General features: G+C 38.0%; 4 protein-coding genes, 2 long non-coding RNA genes and 2 other non-coding genes across 11 annotated transcripts; 3 read left to right on the top strand and 5 right to left on the bottom strand.

The window, feature by feature from the left end:
* Window positions 1-128: 128 nt before the first annotated feature.
* On the bottom strand, window positions 129-289 carry LOC121777999. The gene has a single exon (XR_006045574.1). It is a non-coding gene; the product is annotated as a U1 spliceosomal RNA (small nuclear RNA).
* Window positions 290-5,876: 5,587 nt separating this feature from the next.
* On the bottom strand, window positions 5,877-7,071 carry LOC121776413. The gene is made up of 3 exons (XR_006045287.1): window positions 6,416-7,071; window positions 6,248-6,318; window positions 5,877-6,179 (listed from the first exon to the last, which is right to left on the bottom strand). It is a non-coding gene; the product is annotated as an uncharacterized LOC121776413 (long non-coding RNA).
* On the bottom strand, window positions 6,776-6,860 carry LOC121778037. Its single transcript, XR_006045606.1, has one exon. It is a non-coding gene; the product is annotated as a small nucleolar RNA snoR109 (small nucleolar RNA).
* Window positions 7,072-7,518: 447 nt separating the features above from the next.
* LOC121776051 (mitochondrial pyruvate carrier 4-like) lies at window positions 7,519-9,636 on the bottom strand. The gene is made up of 5 exons (XM_042173172.1): window positions 9,500-9,636; window positions 8,831-8,929; window positions 8,629-8,681; window positions 7,834-7,907; window positions 7,519-7,734 (listed from the first exon to the last, which is right to left on the bottom strand). Exons 1-5 carry the CDS (start codon window positions 9,549-9,551, stop codon window positions 7,689-7,691), a joined length of 324 nt encoding a protein of 107 aa, XP_042029106.1. The 5' UTR covers window positions 9,552-9,636; the 3' UTR covers window positions 7,519-7,688.
* Window positions 9,637-9,745: 109 nt separating this feature from the next.
* On the top strand, window positions 9,746-11,363 carry LOC121776050 (mediator of RNA polymerase II transcription subunit 11-like). 4 transcript variants are annotated; one of them, XM_042173171.1, is made up of 5 exons: window positions 9,746-9,881; window positions 9,954-10,070; window positions 10,189-10,317; window positions 10,654-10,714; window positions 11,121-11,363. In XM_042173171.1, exons 1-5 carry the CDS (start codon window positions 9,828-9,830, stop codon window positions 11,123-11,125), a joined length of 366 nt encoding a protein of 121 aa, XP_042029105.1. In that variant the 5' UTR covers window positions 9,746-9,827; the 3' UTR covers window positions 11,126-11,363. The 4 variants fall into 4 exon arrangements, with proteins under 4 accessions (XP_042029105.1, XP_042029103.1, XP_042029104.1 ...); XM_042173169.1 differs by lacking the exon at window positions 10,654-10,714; XM_042173170.1 differs by lacking the exon at window positions 11,121-11,363 and having other exon boundaries at window positions 10,654-10,828.
* A 2,640-nt stretch (window positions 11,364-14,003) lies between these two features.
* On the bottom strand, window positions 14,004-15,911 carry LOC121776052. The gene is made up of 4 exons (XR_006045222.1): window positions 15,771-15,911; window positions 15,608-15,697; window positions 14,733-14,796; window positions 14,004-14,263 (listed from the first exon to the last, which is right to left on the bottom strand). It is a non-coding gene; the product is annotated as an uncharacterized LOC121776052 (long non-coding RNA).
* Window positions 15,912-17,677: 1,766 nt separating this feature from the next.
* Window positions 17,678-20,749, top strand: LOC121775700 (probable carboxylesterase SOBER1-like). Its single transcript, XM_042172723.1, has 6 exons — window positions 17,678-17,986; window positions 18,890-18,942; window positions 19,286-19,409; window positions 19,498-19,619; window positions 20,126-20,233; window positions 20,398-20,749. The coding sequence occupies exons 1-6, from the start codon at window positions 17,728-17,730 to the stop codon at window positions 20,485-20,487; spliced, it is 756 nt and encodes a 251-aa protein (XP_042028657.1). The 5' UTR covers window positions 17,678-17,727; the 3' UTR covers window positions 20,488-20,749.
* Window positions 20,750-21,921: 1,172 nt separating this feature from the next.
* LOC121776223 lies at window positions 21,922-22,644 on the top strand. The gene has a single exon (XM_042173383.1). The coding sequence runs from the start codon at window positions 21,977-21,979 to the stop codon at window positions 22,532-22,534; it is 558 nt and encodes a 185-aa protein (XP_042029317.1). The 5' UTR covers window positions 21,922-21,976; the 3' UTR covers window positions 22,535-22,644.
* The last annotated feature ends 468 nt before the right edge of the window (window positions 22,645-23,112 follow it).

Genomic DNA, 23,112 nt, shown 5'->3' with positions numbered 1-23,112 from the left:
TTTTAAAATTTATGAGAAATACCCAATTTCAGCCGATGTTAATGATGGTAAGAATTAAGAGCGTCCGCGATTGGTTAAGTGAGAATATTATAGATGGACTTATGGGCCAAATATTAAGACTAATATGGGCAGGGGCTGCGCGAACGCAGGCCCCCTCTGACACAAATTATGACGTAGGCTCGACCACTTGGGCCGACCTTAGGCGGGCGCCCCTCCTCAGTGCAATGGAAGTCGCCAACCTAGGCCATGGGTCTTATGGATCGCCCATCGACCCCGTCCAGGTAAGTATGTTTCTCAGTTCCAATCGCCCCTCTTTTATATCTCCACTTTCTCTCCCTTCTTCTTCTCTTTCACCGATGTGGGATAATACTCAACATCATAAATTCCTTTTGCAAATCAAATTCTGCAGCCTACACCTTAATCTAGTACTCTTATTAAAACAAGATAGATTCGAAACAAGTAAAGATTTGATCTTGAAAAATGGATATAGACAGACCACATAACATATGATCAGCCTTCAATCTCATTTAATAAAAGTTTCTACTCCCATTACAACCTCAAATAAAATGAACTTTCTACTTCCACCATGATTTATGACACACTGCATCTGAATCTGGATTCCGGATAATCATATTCTACTTGGACTATTAGTATAAGACTGAAACACTTGAAATCTGTTTCATAGAGGCACATGGCCTTAATTTCTCAACAATCTTCTCTTCCTCTTTAAAAACTAGATCATTACAAAACTTGATTCATCCAATGAAGATTCTGTTTTACTTCCTTTGTCACTATTATGAGTATCCATTTTTCTGAATATTAAAAATGGAGAAGCAGATTGATGGAGAAACCGCCATTGAATCAAAAGAGGAAACCGTCGACTAAAGAGTAATAAATTGCTAAAACATTAAAACAACTACAAGTTTGTAAATAACAGATTAGATTTAGAATTTGTAAATTATGGAAAATGTTTTGTGATTTCATTGTTTTGTTATTGGACTAGAAATATTATGCTTATTGTTTTGAACAGGTGGTTAATTTAAAATGTATCGCAGTTTAAAAATTGTCTGTTTGTATAACTTTGAACAATATAGGTTTTTCGGTTATTGTTTAAAGTTGGCTATTATGTAGATTTAAGAATTATAGACATTTCTCAGTTATTATTGAACATTTAGGATATTTTGGTTATTGACATTGACAGCTCTTCCTAAGAGGTACAAGAACTGTAGATCCTATCATATTGTTTATGCAGGGCGAGCATATCTCGTGGTCAGTCGTGGATAGTGTAGGTGGGGAGTAAGAGTCTTTCATTATTCGTTGTTTATGAGGGGAAACTGGACAATTATGAAGTGTAGGTCAGTTGATAAGACACTTCTTCTTTAATCAATAGGCCAAATTCTTTAATCAATAGGTCAAACGAGTGTAGATTAGAACCACTGTTGATCATCTTAAAAAAAACATGTGGGATATCTCTATACACCAGCAAATTGTCAATCTTAGAGCCTTTCATTATTCTTTTTTGAGTGAACTACATAAACCATCCCTGACGTTTCCATTTGTTTCACTCCAGACCCCTGACGTTTAAAAATATCGTCACACGTCTCTGGCGTTTAACATAATCACATATCAGGTTTTTTCGGACTAAAAGACCCTTCAGCCCTAAAAGGGCATTATGGTCATATCGAATGGAAATCTGCTGTGGCAGGCTGCTGCACTTGTGGAACATGATGTCACAAAGTTTGATAAATGAGAACAGTGCTAACAATTTCTATATGCCACTCTCAGTCACAACCCACACACACTTCTGCCTCTGCTTCGAATTTCAGCTTCGTCTCTGAACTTGTCTCCATCTCCGTCTACTTATGTTATACTTCCCCTTTCCTTTCCTTTCAGATCTGCTGCACAAAATTACTGCCGTTGACTATATATGAATTTTTAGGTGTAATTCAGAATGCTTGTTCATATACCCTTCTAATTAATCACTGCTTTTATCAATTAATAGTAACTTCCAGCTTAATTTTCTTCTTTAATGTAGGTGTGCGTCTCTTAATTAATCCCTTCCCAAAATAATTTAATTAGCATCAGAGGCACACTAAAATGATGATAAACATTGACACAACGCGACCATAACTAAGCAACAATAAAAGCATTCGAATTATCAAAAAATAATTTATTTTGTTTAGCTTGTGAGTTTAAACATTACAAATTAAATTCTTCTCAACTTTTGTATATATACTAGTAGTCTCTCTAGTTTAGTTAGGGTCGTAGTATTTTGAATTAGTGACAGTAGGAAACCAACCATACAAAAACAATTTCACCCCTATATATATACCATGAAAGTTTGTTGGTATAAAAGCATTTATTTTATATATAATTTTGAAGAATAATATGCATAGAATAGAAATGAGTCAGTCTGAATAAATCATCAATTGATTTGACAAAAGCGCAGTCATGTGCAGAGCTAATGTCTGCAAAAATGCAGCCATGTGCAGAGTAAAAATTACTGAAATGCCTTGCAAGCCAGAAAGGTATTTTAGTCCGAAAAATAGCTACAAATATACGATATGTGATTATGTTAAACGCCAGAGACGTATGGCGATATTTTTAAACGTCAGAGGTTGGAGTAAAACAAATGAAAACGTCAAGGATGATTTACATAGTGCAATCTTCTTTTTTTAAATATTGTCGATCTTAGAGGAGGTAAAGGTACTATGAGAACTTTGAAATTGAAACCATTACTTCTATTATCCATCCCATCACGACACCACCTACACCCTCTCCATTGATGAATTAGTAGTTATAGTTAAGACATTGGTTGCAATATGATGTACTGTTGTTATTGCTTCTAATATTAAATTGATACTCCCTCCGTCCAGCAATTGGAGTCCCATTTCTCCATGGCACGGGTTTTAAGAAAGTTGTTGAAGTGTGTAATAAATGGGGTGTGATAGTGGAATTTGGGACCCACCTCAAGTGTGTTAAAATTTTGGCTTCCAAAAATTCGAAATTTACTGCCTCTAAAATCGAAACTTATCACCAAATTTATCAGCAAATCAAAATCAGACATGAAAATGAAGAATCCAAAATCGAAAATGAAGAATCCAAAATCGAAATCCGAATCCAAAATCGAAATCGGACATGAAAATGAAGAATCCAAAATGAAGAATCCAAAATCGAAATCCAAATCGAAATCCAAAATGAAGAATCCAAAATCGAAATGAAAATCCAAAATCGAAATCCAAATTGAAAATCCAAATCGAAATCCAAATCCAAAATCGAAATCCAAATCAAAATCAAAATCCAAATCAAAATCCAAAATCGAAACTTATTAGGAAATTAAAACATTAAAATGAAGAATTAAACACAGAGAGCGGCGATTTGGAGGAGGAGGAGGAGGCGGCGATTTGGAGAAGGAAGAGGAGGAGGCGTGGATTATGGTTCCACAGAGAGCGGCGACTGGGAGAGGAGGAGGAGGAGGGCGGCGATTGGGAGAGGAGGAGGGGGGGCGGCGATTGGGAGAGGTGAGAGGAGGAGGGAGACCGAGAGTGTCAAGAGTGAGGGTGAGAGAATGAGGGAGACCGAGAGTGAGGGTGAGAGAATGAGGGGGAGGGGTGTTTTTTTTATGGCAATTGTGTAAATTAGTAAGAAGTGGGAGGGTAATTAAATTGTCCAAATATGGCAAGTAGAACCGGGACTCCTATTCCCGGACATCCCAAAACAGAAAAACGGGACTCCTATTGCTGGACGGAGGGAGTATTTAAATATACAATTAGATACAGGTTTTTTATTTGCTGATTTTTTGATAGAAATTGTAGATGGAGTTTACAGTTAGATCATGTACATTAGTGGACATTCGTGATTTCTATTCATGATTCTATAAACATTGATCAATTTTTTTGCTATTAGAGCATCTCCAATGGCGGCTAGTTAGATCATGTACATTAGTGGACATTCGTGATTTCTATTCATGATTCTATAAACATTGCTCAATTTTTTTTGCTATTAGAGCATCTCCAATGGCGGCTAGCGAACCGGCTAGCCTATTTCCAGCGCTAGCCGGTTCGCTCGCCGAACCATTGGAGTCGGCTAGCACCAAATCGGTGAAAAAATCGGCGACAGACGCCGATTCTCGGGCGCTAGCCGATGCGCTCGCGGATCGGCTGGCCGCCATTGTAGGCACGCGATCGGCGAGCGATCGGCTAACACTTTTTTTTTCGAAACACTATATGTACGCGATTTGCACGTCATTTTCATTCGCACCGCTTGTTTTAATGAGTTTTCTCTCTCACTTAATTTCTGTAAAAGAGCAATAAAGCAAAATGGAGAACAACAACTAGGGGTTTTCAGTGACGAGCGGGTCTCAAACTCCCACGGTACCCGTGGGAGGTGGATGGGGTCCGATGGTCGGGTACTACAACATGTACCCCTGGCAGCAGATGATGCCCGGGATGGCAGTCGGGGGTAGTATGCCGGGATGGCAGGGAATGCAGGGCGGGCAGCCGGGGATGCAGCCCGAGATGCAGGGGACGTCAAGGGGGGGACAATGTCTATCGCCCCAGTTTTGATTTTTTGACTGCTTCTTCGTACACATCGACCCCATCGGAGACGCAATTCTCTAGGTATGAGACTTTCTCCTTAGAGGAGTTGGGGATAGATCTCGAGGATGCGGACACTCCCGTTCAAACGGGGGGAATAGGGCGGGGTCGGGGCGCACCAAAGAAGAAGAAGGGCAAGGGGAATGGCAAAAGGGTGGTCGGCGAGTCGTCGCAACCGGCTGATGACGACAGCCCGGCACGGAGGAAGTGGACGGATGCGGAAAACGCCGCGCTGTCCAAGGCTTGGGTGAATGTTTGCGCTGATCCCCTCCATTCGAACAATCAGAGGATCGTCAACTTGTGGGCTAAAATATCAGCAGCCTACAAGGCATTTTGCCCGGAGGGGAGGTCACACAGCGGGGAGGAGTGCCGGAAGGGGTGAGACCGAATCAGGGATGCGGTCTCCCGATTTTCGGGCTTGTACACCAACGCCCTCTGCATGCAGACCAGTGGCCAAACTGACGATGACTGCAGGAGGATAGTGGAGAAAGCCTTCCCTGTGCCCGGACTTTATAAGGAGTTCACCTACTGGAACTGCTATGAGGTACTAATGGACTCTGAGAAGTTTCAGGCAGGTGTCGATGCTGGCTGTCTGAAAAAACAGCAACTGAACTATGCCGGTGATTACAGCGACAACAGCTGCGGTTCCCACGACCTCCCCGAGGATGTTCAGGAGTTCCCGTCCCCTCCATCGTTTACTCGCCGCACTCGCCCGGTTGGGCAAAGGCGGGCGCAACGGGTAGCCAGGGGGGTCGCCCAGGGGTCCCATGAGGTCCAGTCGGCATCCCCCTGTTGGCTCGTCGCCAACCGAGCTCGCCTTCTTCGCACGTCAACAAACGCGGGCTCAGATGCACAAGATCTTAGCTGAATGGAGGGGGGCAACTGACCCCGTGAAGAAAAGTTTCTTCACTCATTGCTCGAGAGTATGCGAGTCGATTTGGATGCCGCCACGGCACGGTTGGGGGGATCAGATGCCGCAGAGGTGGGGATCCCGGATAGCGGCGACAACGGCAGCGACGGCCACGAGGAGTGAGGCAGAGGCGAGGGCTCGTGTGTGGAAGAGGGGTTTTTTTTAAATTAATGTAATTTTTTTAATTAATGTATTTTTTTTAAATTTTACTATTATTATTAAATTTTCTCGTATCTGTGTCATAAATTTAATTTCATATTTTATGTAGTTGTTAATTATTTATTTTTTATAATTTTGTTTATTATGGCTACGTGGCTTGCCTATGACTAGCCTAAAACTATTAGAGATGCCCTTAATAATAGGTACTCAGTTGTAGTGCTTAATAGTCATGTTAATCGATACTCTCTCCTCTCTTGCTTCTCACAACATTTTATTTTATTCTTTTTTAAGTAATAATCAAAGTTAGTACTTAAATTTATATAATTAATAATGTATTCTAAAAGGGCGGGTACAGTTTTTAAAATATAGCCAGATTTGGTGCTATTTTGAGGAGAATTCAGCCGTTCATCTTCACGGAACTAAATTTGCTCGGCCCGAATATATTGCCAAAGCCCAAACTGTTCCTCTTTGATTTAACAAAATTCGATTCTCTTTGTGAAGCTGTTATATGAAATCTGGAGACAAAAGGTAAAGTCATATATCAAGGCAAGATTACTTTTATACCTTGAATAAATAAATATACCTTGAATGCAAATTTGAGTTGATTTCTGCCTCCTTGAACACGTCAATTGATTTACAAATATGTGGCCCAACCTTATACAAATAGTAAAGGAATTTAATCAATACATTTGCAATGGCTAAAACTGAAGACGCCCTAATTAAATAAAAACACTTGATGACAGAGTCATACATTAGGATACATGATATAGAACTGTCTTTGGTAGAATCCATAGTCCGTACAAAGAGAAGCATCAAGCAAATGTATATCGAGCACTTAAGGTCAGATTTTTCAACTCATTTTTGTGAATAATAACTGCTATATGTGCATTTACACAAATGATTTCCGTGACTCGTAAATGTAAGTTATACATTTACCACAACACCAAACGCGCCAAGCTAATCATTTTTAATAAAAAGTAGTTAATAAATGAAAAAAATGGTCCAAATCATATCCTAAGATAAAAGAGGATGTTGCCATTACCATACAAAAAGAGCGAATTGTTAAAAAAACGTTAGAAATTAATTTAAAAAATTAGAGACATTAGATAGAAAATGTGAGAAATTCGGTAAGCAGATATGTCGACAAAGAACAACAACCGGCCAGATAACTTCTCCGATTAATATAGCTACAGCCGGATTCCGGCAAATCAAGGTTTAAGGATATTGTTTCACCCTTACTTGGAGTACATGTAGCTTTCTCTAAAATTCGTTTGAAAAAACACAATCGATTAAAAGAGGAATTCAATTTACAAAACTCAAAAAAGAAATAGACAAGATATAATTTCAGTAGCAGATCAGAAGAAGAGAGGTTTTGGTGAGGAGCAATTACGATTGATGAAGGGGAAGAGATCCCTACCGGTTTATATAGAACAGAAGCGGAAACCCTAGCAATTAATATAGGCCCACGAAAGGATATTGGAATGGCCCGGTCTATTTCACATTGCCTTAACTTTCTTTCTAAAATACTGATTTCAATTTTACGGAGTATAATTATAATAATTATTATTCATTAAATATTTACGTTTTAAAAGAATATTCAAGTCTAATTACAAGTAAATTGGCCTAGGTGATTGAATATATCAAAATCCACTTAGTTATGTCATTTTTCCACAAAAATATATTGATATTAGTACTTGTGGATTTGTTATGAATTCGTTCGTTGCAATGTATATTTGTTATGTGGAGTATTAACTGGAGTATCATAATACAAATAGGCTTCATATATAATCTTCAATTAGTTGAAAAATACTAGTAACACAGAACGAAGCTTTGATCAATTCAGATGGAATGAGCTTGAGATAACAATTGTTGACATTCTAAGCATCATATATTCAGAATAAGATTTCGAAATATTCTTGTAAATATATGTTAGTATCAGGAACATATTAAGTACAAAGATAGGATCGGAGTCCACGATTATTATGAAAAGGAAACGGAGGGGGTGAATTTGGCCCCAGTTGTGCTCATTCTTTGGTCACAGCAGTTTGGTCGTCATTGAAATAATCGTGCCTGTGTGTATGAAATAGCTAAGGTGGTCAATACTGGCTTGCCTTGTATAGTATGTACGCTGCATAAACATAACGACAACATGTGTACAGACTAACTTACCGAATTTTTCGCGTTAGCTGGTAAATGCCTGTACCTGCCATTACAATGTTCACACTAAAAAGATTCCAGTTCTTCTGCAGTTGGTTCATAGGAAAAGATTAATTGTTGTTAGACAATTTTATCATTGTGAAAGCAAGAAGCTATCCAGGTGAAAGGTCAAACAAAAAATTAGAAGACAGATTGTTCAGACAGATTTCTATTTACATGCCCAATCTCCACACTCATGCTATCAGCCATGTGGAAACACTCATGAAATATAAAAAGAAGGGCATATTGCAATTACTAGCTAGTTTCATTTTTTTCTACTACTCATAATGATGTACATATGGAGCTTTCAGCAAACAAAAATGAGAAATGATAATTGAGGGGAAAGGGAAGCACTTACATTATCACTAAACAAAGCCAATACAAGAAAATACAAAGAGGTCATTTTCCTTAAATATGAGCATAAGCAACAGTCTGTTATTAGATTGGACTACTTTAGTTTTGGTAGATTCTTGTCCACCAATGTTATTCTAGGTTTGAAGAGATTAACACAATTCACATGGCCATGAATTAGAAAAGAGCCAATACAACTCTGATCAGAGAACTTTATTTTTATTGTTAGGGGATCTTTTTGTAATGTTTAGATTATCCACGACTACATAAGAAACGGAAGTTGGGATAAGCCTCACAGAAAAATTTTGGGCATCAAACACAAGTTATCCATATTTATGAACAAAGAATTAGCACCATTACAAAACATGTAGGAAAAGAATACTGCTACAATCACAATAGATCAACATATCAACTTACAGGAGTGATAACAGTGCTGTAACGCGACCAAATAACTCCAGTAGCTGTGACAGCTGCAAAGGAATTTCATATGAATAAACAACAAGAAGGTGAAGAAGAATAGTCTGTGCTGCATCACTACGGTAATTCTGGGTTCACATTACCAATTTACCATCTCTGCAATTGCAAGCCCACAAATCAAACTTCACCAATCATCACTTACCGATTTGCTGGGGATATGAAACTTTCTCCGGGGGCTTACTAGAATCAGCAAGATTGGCTATGCTAATTCCCCATTTGAAGGTCGGGGCCCAGAAATGAACTGCAGCGTAGAACATACAACACAAGTCTATTTATACATAGCAACATGATTGAAAAAGCTCTGGAAAGTAACATACATCAAACTCAGTCACAATCTCGAGAGTCCGATTACAAAGAAGGGCTTGTGAATCAAAGAACTTGATAAATAATGTAGGTATGTCTGGCATTTTTAGATAGAAAGCTTTCTAACGGAATCATCCTCGCTAAGATTATCAAACAGAACATATTCCCAAATAGTGAAAATTTACATTTGAAATACGAGAATTGAACGGCAGGTGAGTGATGATAATTTCCAGCAACTGACTTCATACATTGGCAGCAAACAAGATTGAAACCCCATTTATCATAAATACACCAAACTTAATTGCAATCGCGCTCCAATTACTGAAACACGACTCACACGAAATTAAATCCATAATCCCCAAAAAAGGAAATTTTTTTCCTTTGCGAATTTCACAGTCGATTAAACGCGAAACCAGTGCTTGCCCGAAGAAAGAAAGAAGAATGTAACATTCATGCGAAACGATGTGGAAAGACAAAAAAAAGGAGATGGCAATGAGATTGGACTCACTGGTTTTAGGACCAGCTGGATGATTCCATAGAGCTTGAAATTTCGACGCCATTGGAGCTCTCTCTCTCTCTCTCTCTCTCTCTCTCTCTCTCTCTCGCTCTCTCTCTCTCTGAGTGTGCGCCGATTGGCTGGAGAATGGAATGGGCTGTTTTGGTTCAACAAATACGGCCTTTCAATGTTTCTATATAGTGTGGGTGATTATTTGCCCACCATTTCGATATTATTCTTCGCTTTCCCTTTTTTATTCAAACTATTATTTTAATAAAAGCAGCATATAAGTAACCACTGCAACTCCTCCCCCAAATCGCGAGACCTAATCTTTGCCACCATGGATCCACAGAGCCAGACTACTTCACTGCAGCGACTGCAGAACGTCGAAAAGGTATATTCTTCCAATCTCAGTGGTAATAAATGCAAACACTTGATTTGGATAAATCGATTTTCTTGTGTCCAGAGAATAGTCAGGGTGCTAGAGCTAGCAGGCGGAGTAATGGACGAAATGGCAAACCCTAGTGGTCCTAGGAAGGAGCTCGTGAACAGCCATTGCAGCGAGTTCATGCAATCAGTAAAGGTATTGCCCTAATTTGGTTTAATTTGAAGTGGTAGTGTCTACTTTTTTAGGAATTTTTAGTTTTTGGAGAGGCTAAGAAGGATTGATGTTGGGGGTTTGTGTTTGATTGGATTGATAGGATATTCAGATGACGTTGCGAGAGGAAATAAAGAGCGCGTGTGAGTATCGGCCTTTTGAGAAGTGTGATTATGTTCCAAGGATATCGAACGAGATCTGTTGCAAGAAATTGGAATATCTGATTGCACAGGTAGATGAGATGAGGCTAACAATTGATGAATATAATGAAGCATGAGATTGCAGAACCTGGTAATTTTTAAACCTGCTTTGAGGATGGTGACTGCTGCATTGTATAGAGTTGGCTTGGCTGCATTGCTTTGTTAAACTATTAGTTTTATCCATTTCGAGGCGTAGAGGCTTTAACCTTACAATGTAGAGCTCGTATGTCCGGAAATGTATCAAGAATAGCTCTAATTGTATTGGGTGATAAGTTGCTCCTAAATTTGATTTGCTCTCATCCTCCTTCACTCTTTGATTCTCATTTGCATTAATGGAGATACTCATATGATTCAATTCCTCTTGTTAGGTCGGCGTGCTGTCTAAAATGAGGGATGCTATTACATATTATCAATGTGTATTCACCTTGGGTTGTTCTCTTTCTTTGTGATGCCTTTTATAGTTTTCAATACTGACTTTCAAGATGGTGTTTGTTGTATAGAGTTGGCTGCAGTGATTTCTAAAACTACTTAGTTTTATGGTTTTATCATTTTTGAGAGGCTTTGAGCTTACTGTATAGAGCTTGAATGCATTGCCAAGGAAAATTTATCAAGAATTGTTTCTGATTATATTAGGTGATAAGTTGCTTTAAAATGACTGATCAGTCGACTTTTTACAATGTGAATGGTTTTGAGTGCCTCGGGCTTTTGTAAAGCTAAACCCCGATGGTTACTTATGGATGACATGATAAATATTATTTTGATAACTTATTTTCGGCATAAGTCCACTGAGTATTTTTATAGTACTCAGCCCTGCATGTGTTTTTCTTATGGGCAGGTTGAGCGGCGACGAGCAAGTGGTGGTGTTGAGCTTTTAAAATTGAAGTATTATTTGGCTTTCTTTGAAATACGAGTGTCGTTGTGTCTCCACACATGACGTCACTCTTTCTCTTGAACGCTTACGCTGAGATATTGTTTTTACTCATCGTTTATTTAGCTTTGAACCTAATTATTTAGATATTTGAAAACTTGATATCTTTTGGATAATGTTAAATCATTGGTCGTTTTTTTTAAATATTAATTATTGGTCAAACTCTTTATTGAAACTCTATTCGTCTGTTTATTTAGTTCTTTTAATCACGATTGCCTGTATTTATTAACCTTAAAGAGCGGTCGTGGCAGTTTGTATTAATTGGCTAAAGTGTTAAACATCGAGGGCTCAACATCACAACCCGTCACGCCCAACCACGAAGAAAGAGGTAAAAGTATTTTGGTGACTTTTGGTTTGGATTATTGAATATTGGAAGTTGCAATGGGAAATTTTGCTTTTGGAGATTGAAGTCAATATTATGGTTTTGAAAAATATTGTTCGAAATGTGAGATGATAGATATATGATTGCTCTTACTTGTTTTTTTTTTTTTTTTTAAATTAACTTCATATATTTATATCATATATATGAAGGAGGAAATTACAAATCAACTCCTATAACAAGGAGGAAAGACAAATTACGCCACCCAGGGTTCGAACTCGAGACCTCCAGGATGGACGCGGTATCCAGCACCCTTTACCGCTAGGCCAAGGGGCTTGGATGATTGCTCTTACTTGGTTGAGAAGCATGATTTTGCCAAATATGATGAATATTGTCAAGCATGTGAAATTGTATCTTTCTTGATGAATCTTTCTTGATGAGGAAAATATGTGAATGTATGTTGAACTTCCAGGAGTGTTGGAAAATCTAATTTTCATTTTATCCATATGTGGTGGGATTTACATGGTTTTGGAAGTTGTGGAACGAAAAGTATGATGCATGTTGATTTTTATAGATACAAATATATAGTGTATGAAATACAACTCCTATGGTGTACGCGATAAATAATTTTTCGACAATAATAAACGTGGAGGTGTGAAATGTCTAATACGAGGCAAGTAGCCTATGGGGATCTAGAAGTCGACGTACTGCGATTTGACGAAATACAAAAGGAGCGAACCATTTACCTTGAGGGCAAAAGCTTTATTCTTGACGTGATACAACTATCATACCTCTATCTTGTATACATACCCGTATGCATCTACATCATACTCTCAACATCATTTTGAGTCATATATCTTCCTTATTCGTTTCTATCTTTGAGTTAATGTTGAGATTTCCATTTATGTAGATGGCCGGATCGTATTATGCTCCGATGCGTAATCGTTACGCCAGAAATAAAAACTTCCCAGTTGAGAGCTACAGAGAATACGAGTGGGATGGAAAGATCTACCTTATGAGTTACGTCGCCGAGTTTTACGATCGATGGATGGACGCCTACGCATATGGAGGAGCCACCCATCACGCGGGAATCGCAAAGCTCATCCACACCCTACCGCCCCCTTGGAGCCAGTGGGTCGCCCAGGCGGCAGATTCATTCACAAGGTATAGCCCGCCCGAGTACGTACCGCGAGGGAACTTGCCCGGCCTTTTAGGGGTACTACTTCCGACCTTAGTGGCTGCATCCGATGGACGTACTCGGCGACCCACTGGCGGGCTATACCATGTGAATGAATCTGCCGCCTGGGCGACCCACTGGCTCCAAGGGGGCGGTAGGGTGTGGATGAGCTTTGCGATTCCTGCGTGATGGGTGGCTCCTCCATATGCGTAGGCGTCCATCCATCGATCGTAAAACTCGGCGACGTAACTCATAAGGTAGATCTTTCCATCCCATTCGTATTCTCTGTAGCTCTCAACTGGGAAGTTCTTATTTCTGGCGTAACGATTACGCATCGGAGCATAATACAATCCAACCATCTACATAGATGGAAATCTCAACATCAACTCAAAGATAGAAAGGAATAAGGAAGATATATGGCTCAAAATGATGTTGAGAGTATGACGTAGATGCATACGGGTATATATACAAGATAGAGGTATGATAGTTGTATCACGTCAAGAATAAAGCTTTTGCCCTCAAGGTAAATGGTTCGCTCCTTTTGTATTTCGTCAAATCGCAGTACACCAACTTCTAGATCCCCATAGGCTACTTGCCTCGTATTAGACATTTCACACCTCCACGTTTATTATTGTCGAAAAATTATTTATCGCGTATTTTATACGTACGTATGGTTACAAGCAAAAAGTCCATCACCATAGGAGTTGTATTTCATACACTATACATTTGTATCTATCAAAATCAACATGCATCATACTTTTCGTTCCAAAACCATGTAAATCCCACCACATATGGATAAAATGAAAATTAGATTTTCCAACACTCTAAAAGTTCAACATACATTCACATATTTTCCTCATCAAGAAAGATACAATTTCACGTGCTTGACAAAATTCATTATATTTGGCAAAATCATGCTTCACAACCAAGTAAGAGCAATCATATATCTATCATCTCACATTTCGAACAATATTTTTCAAAACCATAGTATTGACTTCAATCTCCAAAAGCAAAATTTCTCATTGCAACTTCCAATATTCAATAATTCAAACCAAAAGTCACCAAAATACTTTTACCTCTTTCTTCGTGGTTAGGCGTGACGAGTTGTGGTGTTGAGTCTTCGATGTTTAACACTTTAGTCAATTAATACAATAATAGATTTTGACTCAAAAAGACTCTTGGGTCCAGAGCGGAAAGAACTGAGGCTCTGATACCAAACTGCCACGACCGCTCTTTAGGGTTAATAAATATGAGCGATCGTGATTAAAAGAACTTAATAAACAGACGAATAGGGTTTCAATAAAGAGTTTGACCAATATTTAAAAAAACGACCAAGGATTTGACATTATCCAAAAGATATCAAGTTTTCAAATATTCAAATAATTAGGTTCAAAGCTAAATAAACGATGAGTAAAAATAATGTCTCAGCGTAAGCGTTCAAGAGAAAGAGTGACGTTATGTGTGGAGACACAACGACACTCGTATTTCAAAGAAAGTCAAATAATACTTCAATTTTAAAAGCTCAACACCACCACTTGCTCGTCGCCGCTCAACCTGCACATAAGGAAAACACATGCAGGGCTGAGTACTATAAAAATACTCAGTGGACTTATGCCGAAAATAAGTTATCAAAATAATATTTATCATGTCAATCCATATGTAACCATCGGGGTTTAGCTTTACAAAGGCCCGAGGCACTCAAAATCATTCACATTGTAAAAAGTCGACTGATTAGTCATTTTTCCATAGACGTTAACCATATCTGCACATACATAACATGGAATGTGGCCACAAACCAAGTCACTAGACCGGCCAACCCATACGCTAGCACACAGTCTACCATAGGTGTACACTAATCCAAGTAGGGTTTGCGGCCCTACTAGGACCCGAATTCGATTTAAATAATAATGGCAAAAGCCACATCAGATAGGCACGTTAAAATCAAATCACGGCATGATAAACATAGTTTCATTCCCATCAATAAAATATTTAGGACATTGTTCTTATTTAAAAGAAAGCTCACCTCGTTCGCTAACTCCTCAATCAACTTTATGTTCCAACCTCAAAAGACGTGCATGAAAGTCACCCTTTTAAAAAGCATGATATACTAAAATTAGACTTTGCCAAAAACATCAATTTAAAGACAATGCATGCATCCTAAGTGTGTGCTAAAAAATATCTTTCATTCTTTCAGAACAAAAACAATCAGCATTACTATTTCTTCCAATTAGCACTAAGCAAAAAGCCTAACAACAGTTTCCATTACAAACTGCACCTTAATCCAATTATTTAAAACGAAGAAAACCGGTCATCTAGCCATTAATATTATTTTAACACAAGGAAAAAGGCAAACCAAAATATACTCCCTCATCATACTACACGTCTATACTCCGTTACCCAAGACATGTATCTAAGGAAAAAGAGTAAATAATACTCCCAACCAATTACCACGCGTCTTCTTCATCAACCCAAACAACTCCCTATCTCTCTCTAGTTATCAAAATTTCACCACTCTCTGTCTCTCCCTAAATCTCACTCTCACGCTCTATCTTCACCCAAATCAGCGTCTCACGCACTCCTATTCTCCGCCCGTCGAAAACGCTGCACCGCCCCTGCTGCTGTCTCGTTCCGTCGTCGAGCCGCGCCATTTTGCACAAACGGGAAGTCTCATCCCCCTTTTCCCCATTCTAAAAATTTAAAAGATTTTAATTTGCTTTTCTTAAGGTTTGAAGAATTTGAATTCGTTCAAAGGGCCTATTACTACTGCAGATAAATAATAAAAAAACCCGGATCTTGAGCAAATCTCTCAAAAAGGGTTCAAAGTGTTGTTATAATTTCTGTGAGTGAACTATCGTGAGGGAGGCACTTAAGCCATGGAATTGAGGGAAAAGAGTGTACCTCTGTTGCAGGGAGAGAATTTCAGATTTGAAAAAAGAAACAACTCGATGAATTCCTCGGCTTCTATTTCAATCGTCAGTTTCTCCTCAACTGTGATTTCAAGAATTGGTATCATGGAATTAAAATATGGAGGTTCGTATTCATGGGATTGTGGAGAAATTACCTTTGTTGGATAGACAACCGCAGAATAAAACTGGAGTCTTGAACTCACTGTTTCTCTCTTTTCTTTTCAGATTTTTGGTAGAACGAGGAAACTGATTTCACCGTGGAGTCGAAGGAGATATAAGGATTTGCTTTGTTTGTTGGAGATTTTTAAGGTAGTGGGATACGTTTTTTTTAACGCGGGGAAAAGGAGATATAAGGATTTGCTTTGTTTGTTGGAGATTTTTAAGGTAGTGGGATACGTTTTTTTTACGCGGGGAAAGGAGGTGGATAATGGGTAATTAATTTCATAAAAATTAATTAGGACTGACTAATTTTATTTGCATATCAAAGAGGAGGAGAGGAAAATTGCGTAAGAGGAGGAGAGGAAAATTGCGTAAGAGGAGGAGAGGAAAAATCTCTGCAGAATATTTATTTAAAATTTGAACTAAGGAAAGTCTTGGTGACCAAGTCAACGAGGAAATGATTTAATTAAATTAGTTTGATTCATGTTCCTTTGTATTTTATTTAAATTGTGCCGCCCACAATTTATTTTCCACAAGACTAGATTTTTTTGTATTATTTATTCAATTTATTGGATCCAACACGAAATTGAGTCCAATAAATATTCTTCACGGAAATGAATTATTTAGATTCGCATTGTGATTTACTTCACAAATTTCTAGCTATCATAACAAATTATCAATTTTTCAAAAACAATTAAATTCACCCCAAGTCAAATATTCAAAGCAATCACGTCACATATTCAACAAAGTTGACCCAGTCAAAATTCCAACTCAAAATTAGGTCACGAAATGTATCCAACAACAATTACATTCAACAATTAATCCACGGACTTCGCAACATTAAAAGTATTAAATGCAAGTACTTTAGGGTTCAAAAATTATGGTTCAAAAAGTGGGGCGTTACAATTCTAGTTTAAACTCAGATTTTCTCTTTTGTTTATCTTCTTCTCTTTTCTTTTGATATCCTAAGTGTTCATTCCACAAACTATGCAGTCTTTAGTTATAAACGATAATCTTACATTAGTTACCAAAAAAACAATTAACCACCTATTATCAAAAGAAAAACGAGGGATCTGAAAAATATTTGGCTATGTATATGCAAATATTTAGATACTAAAAGGGCCTTATTTTCGTTGATATAGCCCCTTAATTACGTTAATAATGTATGTTGATTTATTATAAAAACAAATGAAATTTTGGGACATAATGTATGATGATTTATTATAAGAACAAATGAATTTTTGGGACTAAGGGAATCAAACAAGCGACGATGTAAAGAAATTAGAGCATGTAGTGTTTGCTAATTCCGTTCCAATCAATATTTATGCATTTTAATACATCACATATTGCCAAATTAATCACGACAGATAGACAAATTTTATTTTGTACCATTTTATCAAAATCTAAAAATAAATTACGAGAGATAAAAACAATTTGTATTTTTACACCCGCTTCGTGAAATATGCAAAGATGTGGTGGTAGGTCCGGTTTTAAATATGTGGAAGTGTTATGACTTATGCCAATTTTAATTTACTTCTTTAGGGTTATACATGTTTATGTGGTTAGTGTCGTATTTAAAACCAGCTGCTACATCATCGCATATTTCACCGTAAATGGGGCTGGTCGAGAAATGTGAAATTTTCATCTTTCGTGATTTAATTTTCAGATTTTGAAATGTATGAGAAAAAAAAATTGACCATTTTTCATGATTTATTTGGCAAATTGACCTAGTATAAATCATATACGGATTACTATTTTTTCTGATCAAATATTTCAATTAATTTTATTTTTAATAATAATTTAATTATTCCGTAAAACAGAAAATAAAGAAGGAAGAATTTTCATTCGTAAACCTTTTTTGTTAATTTTATTTTTCTGGTAAGAGAAAACGTAGATTAGCTGCAACGTTTTTACCTGAGCGCAGAAAACGGGCGCAGGCATGAGCGAGCAGAAATGAAGCTAACACTGGCCAAGTCATTTGCGCTCTTCACACTCACTTTCGGAATCTCCCTTTCCTTTGTTCTTCTCCATCACCAAACCCCGCTTCCGATCAAGCCCGACCCTATGGCCCGTACCTTCATACTTTGGCTGCATGGGCTCGGCGATTCGGGCCCCGCCAATGAACCTATCAAGAACCTCTTCACTACTCCCGTCTTCGCCAACACCAAGTGGTCCTTCCCTTCCGCCCCAAACAATCCCGTCACCTGTAATTGTAAGTCTTATCTTATCTGTGAATCCGGATTTTGCCCCGACGTTGTGAATTTGTTCAAATGCGTGGCGATTAGTCGGATACGGGAGTGATGTGGTGTTAGTGTTACCTATTTGACTCTTAATTTTGGGGTTTCCGAAAATTAGGGTTTTTTCTGTATTTTGGTTAGAGTGTGTAATGAATTGGCTTTCATGTTTTGTTATCTTCATTATCGATTAGTCTTGTGGTTATCTTTACTGAATTTTCTTTTCCAACTCACGCAATTGCTTCCTTAATATTGCTAACATTGGAGTAGCTTTCGGTTAAATATTTTTCAGTTATTTGCTGAATAATTGCAAAGGTTTAATTTTTCAATGTTCATTGGGAAACTGGGCAGATCAATGTGTGTTATTTGAATTATATGCTTCTTGCTATTATATTACTAGTTGATCTTTCAAAATTCTGGGTCTGCGCCTGGTCGATTGTGAGTAAATAGGCAGCTGGAAAGGGATAAAGAATTAGCTCTTTCGTTACATTTAGTTCGGGAGTGAAAACATCATTTTTTGTGACTCGGGAATGGAGACATTCATTCTGTTCAGCTAACTTGGATAGCTACGTGTTACGGCAAATTTCATACCTTCTGGCAATCTGGCATATACATTTGAGCATTTTCCTTAATTTTGTGGGCTTCAAGTTGCCGTTGAGGTATTGTCCACTTAGGATCTTTACGTTCTAATTCGTTTGCTCTAACTCTTTTAAATTTCCACTTTACTAATTTTGGGTGGTGAAGTTGATTGAGAAGCATTTTGTGGAAGCGAACATTGTTTAAGTGCAGATCGCTTGATTTCTGTTGTCTTATATTTGCAATTGAATTAGTTCTTTTGATGCATATTTTACCATGTGTTGACTTAACCTTTTTTCTTGTAGATGGTTCAGTGATGCCTTCATGGTTTGACATTCACGAATTACCGATGACAGCTGTGAGTTCTGCCTACCTCTACTTATTATGATTAATTTCAAGTTTACATATTTTTCTTCTCATCGTATACTCAATTTGTATTGTAACTGAGATTAACGAGATGTTCTTTACACACAACAATGCAACTTTATTCAACTCTTGACCAATATACCTCCGTTTCTATGCAATTAAATTTGTAGAACCTTGTTCTTATCTCAACATGGGAGTCATTGTTCTTGTGTATACTAGTGAACTCGGTCATTACTCTGGAACAAGATTTACGCAGTATTTGTTTATAACTAGGAGATCAGTTACCACTATTTTATATTTTACTTGATCTGATATGAGCTAAGATCGCCCAACAGGATTCTCCACAAGATGAAGCCGGCGTGCTCAAAGCAGTTCAAAATGTCCATGCAATGATAGACAGAGAGATAGCAGCAGGCACCAATCCTAACAATGTCTTTATATGCGGGTTCAGTCAAGGAGGTGTGCCTGTCTTCTCTCTCATAGTCGTGCATCTAATTTGTGTTTAAAGCTTGGGTAATTAAACAAAATAACAAATACAATCTTCTAGGTGCGTTAACGTTGGCAAGCATTCTGCTTTACCCAAAAACTCTGGGTGGAGGTGCTGTGTTTAGTGGTTGGGTTCCATTTAACTCTTCAATTTTACAAAGGGTTTCAGAAGATGCAAAAAAGGTGTGTCCACCTCTCCTTACTAGCATTTCTTTTCTCATCTGTTGAACCTCTCCGATCTGAATGCTAATGCTTTTGCTAATTTATGTTTTATAATCATCGAAAACCTCGAATTGCCTTTTTAATCTGAACCATTGAAGGATGCCAAAGGGTTGGACTTCAGACGATCTAAAAGCTGTTATTTTTGGTGTCTAAACGAAACTTTTGATATGTTATATGGATTGTGAAGGCTGTATTTGATTTTCAGAAGGCTTAAAACACTAGAAAATTTGAGACAAACATTAACGAAGATGTAACTCAGCATCATGCCTAGATTGATTATTTCATGCTGAATTACGTGATCACACACACACACGCAGAGTGCCTTGTTACTTGCCATTTCATTTATACCTGGTACTATAATTTTTTTTTCATTCATTTCAAACATAGACTATAGAGGCCCTTTACCTAGATTGAAGTCATTTTGATATAAAGAATCATCATCCTAAATAATGTGAAAATGCAAACAGACACCTATCCTGTGGTCCCATGGCATTGCTGATAGAACTGTACTCTTCGAAGCTGGACAAGCTGGTCCTCCATTTCTCGAAAAAGCTGGCATTAGCTGTGAATTCAAGGTATTACCATTCTCCATTCCATATATAGTATGCTACCAATTGCATTATCATGATTCTTCTTGATTTTTGCATTCTGTCCTTGCTCTCTCAATCATCACTCCCATTAATTGGTAATACTATGTACTATCGCAAACGTTTGCGTGCCTAATTGGTGCTTGCTTCAGGCCTACCCTGGTCTCGGCCACTCCTTAAACAACGAGGAGTTCCGTAATCTTGAATCTTGGATCAGGTCTCGTGTCCAAAGTTCGTCATGAAGTCGCTACTTTTGCCATCTAAAAGATCCGTCACACGCCTCGTTCAACTGGTTTGCGCATGCATGCTTAGATATGACAAGATTGCAGGTGAATTTATGTGTCTATGAAGAAACAAGATTGAATCATATTGAAAAGCAATGAATGAAAGGAAACACCAGCCTTGTGAATAAAAAATTGGTACATTTATCGACATTTCATAATGTACCCTTGAACATAGAGTGGCCTCTTAAAAACTATACCAAAGTGGATTATGATTGCAAAATTGCGTCAATCAAATCATAGTTTTCAAGAATCATATTTGGAATTAGCTAACATTAATTTTACTACTGGTAGTTGTTATTATGGCGCAAAAGATAAAGCTTCATCAAGGGATGATGATCAATTATAACCCATGATTGCTTGGCCTTATTTGAAGGAAATCTCACATGAGTTGATCATTGTATACTTTCATCACATTGCCCTTGATTTATACTCCTAATACTATCTTAACAAATTACTCTCTCTTCGTCCACGATTAATTGACATAACTTTCATTTTTTGTTCGTCATCAATTGATAAATACATTTACATATTATAGAATACTTTATTAATGAATTCTATCTTTTACTAACTCTGTCTCACTAAATAAAAATATAACTCACATTCCATAAATATTTTCACCCAATTTTCACTATATTTCTTAAAATCTAAGTGAGTCAATTCATGTCAACTAATGATAAATGAAAAGAGTACAACATTTGGAAACATTTAAAGGCTCATCAGTCATGTCAATTTATTATTCCCTCCGTCCACAAGAATATGCAATTTTTAATTTGAAAATTCTTTTCACTCTAAGAGGTGAGACTCATTATCCTCTAACAATATTTTAATTACTTTTTTCTTTCTATCTCTCTCTTACTTTTTCAATTTTGCATTAAAACACGTGTTGAACTCAAAGTGCATATTATTTGGAGACGGAGGGAGTATGTAAAAACATAAAATAAACTTGTTGTGATAAACTAGTGATTAATTAATACGTTACTTAAAATGGTTACGCTTGATATTTTCACATATTTGAAAAATTAGTATTAGCTCTATTTAGTTTCTATTATGCATATTAGTACTATTAATCAAGGTGATTATATGCATTAACTAAGCCCGGTGTAAGTTTGGGTTGGGCCCAATGAGGCCCAAAATCCGAGGACCTCCTAGAAATTTGCACAAATGTTGCGCTGAAACAGACATAGATTGATAATTAATCTCTGAATAAAGTAGACGTGACCAACAGATTCGCTGCGGGACCCCATATCACATTTTCCCTACGACGCCACTCTAACCAATAAAATCTCACCCTTCCACCCTTACAAACTCCCGCGTCGCACCCGATCCCTCCCCACTCCTAGTAATACATTACGTCACCAATTTCTAAGCTCAAATACCCCTCTCTCTGTAAAAACCTAAACCAACACTGCTTACCATAATCACTCTCTCTCTCTCTCTCTCTCTCTCGATGAAGAAGCTCTACAAAAAGAGTACGGTGCACCCGACGCCGTCGGCTGTGTCAGAGCACCTCCTCTCATTTCTACCAGCGGCGATTTTAGCTCTCACCGTCGCTCTATCTCCGGCGGACAAGGAAGTCCTCGCCTACCTCATCTCCTGCTCCTCCGGCAGCCAGCGCAGGCCAACCGCCGCCGCGGCGAAAGGAGGCGGCGGCGATTGCCACAATCCGTGCTTCAACTGCAGCTGCTTCCGCTGCTACACGAGCTACTGGGCGAAGTGGGATGCGTCGCCCAACCGCCAGCTCATACACGAGGTCATCGACGCTTTCGAAGAAAAAGAGAGCACAAAAGAGAAGAGCAAAAAGGAACGGAGGAAGGGCAAAATCGTCAAATCCGGGGTTTCAATTGAGCCGAAGAAATCCGAGCCAAGTTTGACCGCCGTTGAACTTGAGTCAACCGCGGCGGCGGATGGCGGCGAGGAGGAGGAGGTTGTTCCCACGGCGGAGGAATTTGGCAAGGGCTCCTCGGTGAGGAGGTTTGTGAGTTGGGTATGGGGCGTTTGGGGTTGAAAATTTCAATTCCTAAAAAGTAATTTAAATTTTTGTAGCAATCAATTCTGTTTTAATCTGCAATGTAAATTATATCCAGTAATTTATATGATCAATCAGCTTTATGTTAATTACTGCAAATTTAGCCTCTTTAGTCAATGTTCAGATTAAGGAAATGAATTTTATGCTATTCATTACTGAATGTGATTGGCCGGATTGGAATTATGGTGGTCTGTGTATTTTTTTTTTTGGGTTGATAAAGAAGGGTTGGAATTATTATCAAGTTGAATGACATATTCTAGTTTGTTTCTTGCTATCATCTTTGTTTTCTCCCCTTCATTGTTTGTTCCTAAAAAAATAGCTTCTGCTTATAAGATTTGAGTGAATTTATCACTATTCACAATATTTCAAATAGTGAGGATTGTAGCTGAATTGGAGGAAAAGGGATCCTTGTTTTGTGGCAGGGTTGCTGCCAAAAATGTGCATAACTTTTACAAGAGTAATTGATTCAAAAACAGAGGGGAAAGATAGGAATTTCCCACTTTGTACCATTTGTACAGGATTATGATCTTGATCTTAGGGACAATCTACCACCCAGG

This window comes from Salvia splendens, chromosome 18 (genome assembly GCF_004379255.2).
Source record: "Salvia splendens isolate huo1 chromosome 18, SspV2, whole genome shotgun sequence".
Taxonomy (NCBI): domain Eukaryota; kingdom Viridiplantae; phylum Streptophyta; class Magnoliopsida; order Lamiales; family Lamiaceae; genus Salvia; species Salvia splendens.
Note: the sequence above shows the minus strand (reverse complement) of the source record. Positions and strands in the feature narration are given on the sequence as shown.